The sequence below is a fragment of the Melospiza melodia genome, unplaced genomic scaffold, assembly GCF_035770615.1.
Source record: "Melospiza melodia melodia isolate bMelMel2 unplaced genomic scaffold, bMelMel2.pri scaffold_28, whole genome shotgun sequence".
Lineage (NCBI taxonomy): Eukaryota > Metazoa > Chordata > Aves > Passeriformes > Passerellidae > Melospiza > Melospiza melodia.
This window is the reverse complement of record NW_026948600.1, coordinates 8539579-8547829: the sequence shown is the minus strand read 5'-3', so window position 1 is coordinate 8547829 and position 8251 is coordinate 8539579. Positions and strand designations below refer to the sequence as shown.

The 8251-nt window shown below is 52.8% G+C and overlaps 1 protein-coding gene across 1 annotated transcript; it reads left to right on the top strand.

The window, feature by feature from the left end:
* Positions 1-3699: 3699 nt before the first annotated feature.
* Positions 3700-7963, top strand: LOC134433888 (olfactory receptor 14J1-like; the record flags this gene model as incomplete). The annotated part of the gene is made up of 3 exons (XM_063182586.1): positions 3700-4302; positions 7405-7654; positions 7710-7963. Coding segments are annotated over 3 exons (1107 nt in total), but the record flags the coding sequence as incomplete, so codon positions are not given.
* Between the last annotated feature and the right edge of the window lie 288 nt (positions 7964-8251).

The following is an 8251-nucleotide window of genomic DNA, read 5'->3' as shown; positions in this document are numbered from 1 at the left end:
TTAGCTCTAACCACAGTTCTGCTGTCTCTGAGGCCTGCCTTTTGCAGCTTCCCCAAAACCCTCTGATTTTGTGGAGTCCCACACTGAACACAAGTTGAGCTATTTTAAACCAAATGCTCACTGATGTAGATAGTATTAGACATGGCACACTGCAAAATAGAGCTGCTATAGATTTTTTGCTGTTAGCACATGGACACAGGTGTGAGAATTTTGAAGGAATGTGTTTTATGAACCTCCTCTTTCCATTCACAAGAAACTCAAACAACTACAAGACAACATGAAGAAATTGACTCTGAATGATTTGGGCTTGGATGAATGGTTTGAGGAATGGGTAATAAATGGATGACTGAAAGATATCTTAAAGGGAGCTTTGTTATTACTAGTATTTATTATTATATTGCTTTGTGCTATTCCACGCATAGTGAAATTGGTGACCCGCTTGGCAGAAAATACATTGAGAAGGATTTGGCTGGTGCAAGATGAAGAAAGGGGAATTATAGCAATGGATCTAAACAACTTGGGCCACACTGTGCACCAGCCATACCACTTGTAGTTATTCTTATCAGAGCCCTCTGGAATTCATCAACGTTACTAAAACATAAAGTGTGCTAAATGAAGAAAGAAAAGGCTGAGAAACAGAATACCAAGACCACAAGAACTAGATAACAGAAGGCTGTGAACCGCCTGGACTGTAACCAATCACAAACTCTGAGAAGTGAGTGCAGGACACATGGACAACGCAGAGGCACCAATGAAGAAGAGTGTGATTGGTGTATGCAGTAGGGTTAGAATGAATGAATAAGTATATTCATACACATGTATATATATATAAATGTATAAATAAGTACATAATGGAAACAATAAATAGCTTCTGCTTAATCATATTGGTTAGTTGTATGGGAGTCCTGTTTCCCCACAATGGGTGCCTGGGAAGGAGGGATGGTTCCTTTCCATAAGAAGGAAAGCACTGAGGCAGGAGCAGGAGACAAATGACCCTTGCAGGCCTTGTCCCTGCTTAGCAGCCTGGCAGGGGCCGCCCCATGCTCCTGCCCTTGCCATTGCACATCCCCACATGCCAGTGCCCATCCTGGCAAGAGCCCTGAGCAAGGAGGGAGGGACAGGATCTGCCTGGCCAGGGGCTGGGGCTCAGGCCTTGGCCCTTTGCATTCCTGAAACACATCCAGCTTTGCTCAGCACCAGAAACACCTTTGCCTTGTTTGTCCCCAGCTGTCATCACTGCCACCATTGTTCTGCTCTAACTGGAACCTGGAGACACTTTCTCAGTTGTATCCCTCACTGGGACCCGTTAAAACTTGAAGAAACTTCAGAGTTCCAATTTAAGTTTGAGTTCTTGAGAAGTTTTTTGAACAATTTCTCAGGGACTGAGTTTGATGTAAACAACACCAAATCCCCAAGAGGCTCATTAAAGTCCTTTTTCTGTGTCTGTGCTGCTGAGCTTTAAAGGAACAGCTCTTCCCTGGACCAGCTCCTCTCCCAGCCCAGCAGGGCTGAGGGCTCTGCCTGCAGGCACTGAGGGGACAGGAGCCAGGCAGAGAAAGGCTGAAGGCAATCAGGATTGGGAAGACATTGAGCTGAGACTTCACTTGGGGAAACATCTTCACAGCCCTGTGCATGGTGAGTGTGTGGGTGCAGGGCAATGTTCCCTGTGCTCCTGGAGGGATCTCCTGAAGCCAGCATATCCCACAGCCTGGGGGATGTGTCAGGAGGACTCTCCCATTTTCTCTGTGGCACAGGAGCAGGAGGAGGATATGCTGCAGAGCGGGGCTGCCCTGGGCACCGTCAGAGGGACAGAGCAGGACGGCTCCTGCTGCCAGGGACGGCTGCAGGGGGTGAAGCTGGGGCTGCAGCCAGGGCTACTCAGAGCTCCAGCCCATGCTCAGCTCATTTCTGAGGGGACTTTTTATGAACTCATTCAGGGCAGGAGTTTCCTGCTTGGGTCACTGCTTTCCTGGATCTGTGCTCCCACTTTTCCCTGGCTCAGCTTGGTGGCAATGGAAACTCAGCTGGGCAGGGCACAGCAGGGGCTGAGACTTAAACCATCACCCTGAGGATTCCTGGGCATCTCAGCAAGTGTCTGCACCTGCCCAGCCTCCAGATCCATGCAGCATCACCTTTCCATGGTGCCCAGGCTGGGGGAGCTGTTCTTTAATCCCTGCAGGGCCCAGCAGCTGCAGGGCAGGGCTGGCCCAGGGGCTGGGCTGGGCTCTGGCAGCTCTGGCAGGGAAGGAGCCCGGGGCCACAGGAGCAGCTGGGGCTGGGACAGCTCCAGCAGCAGAGCCGTGGGCAGGGAGGGAGGGAGGCAGTGCTGAGGGAAGCCCTGCTGCAGGGCAGATGTGGCACCTGCCGGGCCTGCCCTGCAGGGCAGACACTGCCCTGAGCAGCACAGCTCTTGTGTCCCCTCGCAGCCAGCACAGCTCTCAGCCCGGGGGCTCGGGGCCCTCAGTTCCTCCTGGGCCGGCAGAGCAGCCCCAGAGATGAAGGGCATCTCTGTGGCCATGTGCCCATTCCCTGCTGACCAGGGCCTGAGGGCCACTGTCCTGCCCTGCTGCTGCCTGGCAGGGGCTGGGCAGCGCTGGGCAGGGAAAGGCTTTTCCTCAGGCCCGTCTCCCTCTCTCTCTCTCCTTGCCTTGCCCAGGTGCTGCTGGCATTGCTGAGGGGCTCTCTGGAATGGCAGTTCCAGCTGCAGGGCCAGGTCCAGCCCTTGGGCTCCTCCTGTGCAGGCTGAGCACAGCAATGCGGTGTCCCAGCTCCCTGTGCCCGGAGAGCTCTGGGCAGGGAGGCTGGCAATGAGCCCACTCTGCTGACTCTGGGAAAGGCAGGAGTCACTTTGTGCACCAGGGATCCCTCTGCTCTCAGCAGTGTCTCCTGGCTGTCCAGGGTAACAATGGAGTGGATTTCAGAAACGTGCAAGTCCAGGGCAGCTGGAACAGGAGAGAGGGACAGAGCAGCTCCCCTCAGTCTGCACTAAGCCTCAGACAACCCTCCTTCCGCTCTGGAGTCTCTGTTCTTCCACAGTGAAGCAGAATCTCTCATTCTGCCTCCTGCCATCCCCATCCCTAAGGCAGCTCCTCTGCCTTAGCTGAACATTCTTTATCCAAGGCCCAACACCAGGACTGGCCCCTGCCCTCACTGTTCCTGTGCACTGAATGGGGTTCAGGACTGACCCGCAGTTATCCTTCAAGACAAGGTCTAGCTCCTCACACAACATTGGCCAGCAGCAATCAGGGATCCAGAAAAAAAGGTGAAGGAAGATCTCCTAGACATAGACAAGGGGTAGGTGTTTAGTGAGAGGAAAGTGTCTGTGAGAAAAGGCTTTGATTTTTCTGTGAGAAATCTCCCCTCCATTTCCCTGTTTTTCCTCCTTCTGTAGGTTGAAGTGTGCACACACAGCAAATGTCCAACAGCAGCTCCATCAGGCACTTCCTCCTGCTGGCATTGGCAGACACACGGCAGCTGCAGCTCCTGCACTTCTGCCTCTTGCTGGGCATCTCCCTGGCTGCCCTCCTGGGCAACGGCCTCATCATCAGCGCTGTAGCCTGCGGCCACCACCTGCACACGCCCATGTTCTTCTTCCTGCTCAACCTGGCCCTCGCTGACCTGGGCTCCATCTGCACCACTGTCCCCAAAGCCATGCACAATTCCCTCTGGGACACCAGGGACATCTCCTACACAGGATGTGCTGCACAGCTCTTTATGGTTTTGTTTTTCATTTCTACAGAATTTTCTCTCCTGACCATCATGTGCTACGACCGCTACGTGTCCATCTGCAAACCCCTGCACTACAGGACCCTCCTGGGCAGCAGAGCTTGTGCCCACATGGCAGCAGCTGCCTGGGCCAGTGCCTTTCTCAATGCTCTCATGCACACAGCCAATACATTTTCCCTGCCCCTGTGCCATGGCAAAGTTGTGGGCCAGTTCTTCTGTGAGGTGCCCCAGATCCTCAAGCTCTCCTGCTCACACTCCAACTTCAGAAAAATTTGGATTTCATTGCTTGGTGTCTGTTTAGGTTTTAGTTGTTTTGTGTTCATTGTTTACTCCTATGTGCAGATCTTCAGGGCCGTGCTAAGGATCCCCTCTGAGCAGGGACGGCACAAAGCCTTTTCCACCTGCCTCCCTCAGCTGGTCGTGGTCTCTCTGTTTCTCAGCACTGCTACATTTGCCTACTTGAAGCCCTCCTCCATCTCCTCCCCATCCCTGGATCTGGCCGTGTCAGTTCTGTACTCGGTGGTGCCTCCAGCCCTGAACCCCCTCATCTACAGCCTGAGGAACCAGGATCTCAAGGCTGCAGTGTGGAGACTGATGACTGGAAAATTTAGAAAACATTAAACTGGTTGCCAATTTGTGCGTATCTCTTGTAATAAAAGTCATATTTGGCACATTTGTTGGATTGGTTATTTTCCCATCTGTTTTAATTTTTTAATGTTCTCCCTAAACCAAGGCCATTGTTTCTGCCATTTCTAGTTTTTTTTCTCTCCGCCTTCCCTGTGGCCCCAGACTGTATCAACAGGACCTGTGTTCTCAGTGGCTTCAAATGAAATAAGGGATCTCTCAGCAAAATTTTCAAGGGAGATTGCCCTTTTGTTGCCTTCTCTGGAGCTGCAGCAGCAATGCCTGTGTGCAGAGTTGGGGGCAGATCAGTGCTGGCCCAGTAGCTGTGCCCAGCAGCAGCAGCACTTCGTGTTGTCAGTGCTGCTGCCGTGGCCCTGCCCCGCTGCCCTGCTGGCCCTGGTGTTGCTGTAGGGCCTGAGTGCTCTCAGGGCTGGGCACAGCCCTGGGGGTGGCAGTGCCAGGGCTGCAGCAGGGACAGGCCATGGGCACTGCTGGGGCAGCGCTGACGCCTCAGGCCATGCCCTGGGGGCTCCAGGCTCCTTGCCCAGGCGCTCTCAAGAACATGCCTAGGCCAATGCTCAGCACAGAAAACCCCCATGAGCAGCCCCAGGCTGGCCGTGGGCAGGCTGGGGGCAAACAGCATGGCTGGGGCTCTGCAAGGGCCCTGGCGCAGACAGAAAGGAGCAGCAGAGCAGGGGCTGATCCATCCCCAGTGCGCTGGACAGGCCAGGGCAGCGTCCCAGAGTGTCGCAGACATTTTTTCAGAGAAATCCTTTCTTTCAGATTTCTGTGTCTTCTGGAAGGCAGAGGCCTCAGAAGAGAATGTAAACAATTGTTATCAGCTGCTGTGGAATGCAATAGGATGCACCTATTTTGATTGGTGATTGGTTCATGTTCCCATGTTAATAATTAAGGGCCAATCACAAGTGCAAGCTAGGGACAGAGACCCTGGACACAACTTTGTTATAGATTCTTTCTTTCTATTCTTAGCTTAGCAAGCATCTGCAAACTTCTCTCTTTATTCTATTTAGTATAGTTATAATGTATTATATATCATATATCAATAAATCCAGTCTTCTGATCAAGAAACAAGATTCTCGTCTTTCTTTCACCATGGAGACCTTCAACAGGTCCCTGTAATACCAGAGTGTCCTCATGGAGCTGCCAACAACATCCCCCCTCTGCAGCCCTGGCCTCTCCCCCAGCTCACACAGGTGCCCCATCCTTGCAGGCACAGACACGGCAGCACTGGCTCAGCAGCCCCTGTTTGCACTGCACACAACAGGGGGAGCACCCCCATGTTGTTGCTGTGGGGATATGAACCTGAGGGAGCACAAATGCCATCAGCCCCTGGGGCCAGCAAGGGCTGGGGGACACCAGGAAAACCACTCATTTTTGTCCTGGCCTTGCAGTCAGCCAGAAAGTTTGTTCCCATCAGCTGGGAGTTTTCTGTCCCACTGCAGACGCTGTTGTTCAGAGCCAGGGCTGCCTGGCCACCACCCCCAAACTGCCCTGAGATTTCCTTGGCTCCAACTTTGCTTTCTTTACTTTTTCTTTGCACAAATTTATTCATTTTGCCCTATTACAGCCACCTGATGAAGGTCTTCAGGGTGAGAGAAGTGGACGAGAATCTTGGTTCATGATCAGAAGGCTGGATTCATTGATATATGATATATAATACATTATTACTATACTAAAAGGAATAAAGAGAGAAGTTGCAGAGGCTTGCTAAGCTAAGAATAGCATAGAAAAGGAAGAATAACAAAGTTCTGTGTCCAGCAGAAAGCAAGGACAAACTCTCCTGTGAGTGGTCAGCAAATCCAAACACTCACAGAAGCCCAATCACTGCTGCACTGTTGCATTCCAAACCAGCCGATAACAATTGTTTACATTCTTCTTCTTCTGGGGCCTCAGCTTCCCAGAAGATGAACAAATCCCAAAGAAAGGATTTCTATGAAAAAATGTCTGCAACATCTCACCTTTCTAAATTGTATAAATTAAAAAGAAAAATGCTGATGTGAAATGAACAGGAAATTTCTTCACCTGTAAAATATACAATACTAACAAATCACTAAAACAATCCTACAATCTAAGAAAATGCAAAAAACAATGCAAAGAAAATTCAAGTCCAAGCAGCTGAGTTTCAGGAACAGTCCATGAGCTGAAGTTGTTTCTTTTGGACAAATCTGAGAGTAGATTTTGGTCTTGAAACAGACTTGCTGCAAAAGTCCCGTCAATAGTTATCAAAAACCATTGACAGTCAAAACACAATTTCACACAATTTCAAACAATTTGAACAATTTTTAGAATGTCCTATTCTGGCCCTTCAATGCTTCAGTGCTTCAGAGCTGCTGCACACTATTTTCAACCTTTTTTATTTAATTTTAAGGTTTTTTTTTAATTTTATTTTTTGTTAATTGAAAAGGAAAAGAGCATCAGCTGAGCAGAGCAGTGCCAGAGAAGGAAAGCCCTGGGGGCCCCGGCCCATGATGGACCAGGAACCCCAAAACTGGCCCACAAAGGGGGGCCAGGACCGGTAGGAGAAATCACAACTCCCAGAAACATCAGGAGGCCAAGTGATGGCCCTAGCCCAGAAACTTCCTGAACCCAACAGATCACGCCAAACCCATGAAACAGGCTCTGCATTCCCACAGTATACAATGGCAGCACGGGTGGTGACACGCTTCCTTTTCCCAATACCACTGAGGCATGCCAGCAGCAGGGAAATAAAAGCCTTCCCCAGAAATGCCATCTGGGGTCTGGAGATGTTTCTTTCCCACAGCAAATCAGCTATGGTCTCCTCCATCTGTGCCCTCTCCCCTGCAATGCAAATGCATCGGGTTTGTCTCTCATCTGCCCCATGGCTTCGCCCCCACCTCCTCCGGGCTGGGGACCAAAGGCAGAGCTTTCAGGACCCACCTGCCTCCCGCGACTAGGGTGCAAGAGAGGCGGCAGAGATGGCAGCCTCCATGGGACAATCCCCGAAAAAACACCCCCCAACCCGCCGAGAATGCTGATCTTGAAAGCAGGCAGACACACTGCCCCTGCCCCCAGCTGTCGCGCACCCCCCGCTCCACGGAAGGAGAGACCGGCCACCGGGGCCGCTGCTACAGAGGCAACCTGTCCGGGATGGTCCGAGCTCAAACAAACAGCCGTTTCCAGGCAGTCTCTGACGCCGACACAGAGGACAGAGTCTCCGACAGCGGCAGAACTGCTGGGGCAGCCCCGGGACAACCTGAAACACTCGGGGAGGGAATCACACTGGGTGTAGTAGCGGCCGCGGGCTGCTCCGAGGGTCCCGCGGGTTTGGCGCTGTCTCCAGCACCATCCTGAACAGGGACCGTCTTGGCTTGAGGCAGTGAGGAGGCCAGTGGAAACGGCGGGGGGGCCGGAGGGGCTGGAGAGAACTCCTCCTCCGCTGAGCCAGAAGCTGGAGACGTGTCGTCGTCACCTAGCAACTCAGCAGGCACAGGAAGCGCTGTTTCTGCATTCTCAGACGCAGGCGGGGAAGCTGGTAAGGCCATGGGCGGGACTGCCTGGAGAGGCGGAGACGGGATCGCCCGGAGTGGCGGCCGCGCCGGCGGGGCGGGTCTTGGAGGCGGACGCGGGGTGACAGGGGCGGGGGGGCCTCAGGGACCGGTGCCACCCCCATCTCTGAGCGGGGGAGGGTCCGAGAGGCCGGCTGTGGCAGGCCTGTCCACTCCCATCCCCCCTGCGAGGGAGAAGGGGGGGAAAGAGAAGGTTCCATCTGCGCACGCTCCGGAAAAAGAGTAAAAAAAACTTCTTCGCACGGCGAAGTTCCACTCCCCCGCCGCGAAGCAGGGGGGGCTGGGAAGCAGAATCTCATCCCCCACTGGGTCTTCTCCCGCTGAATTTGGGGAGAACGGAACCTGCCCATAGC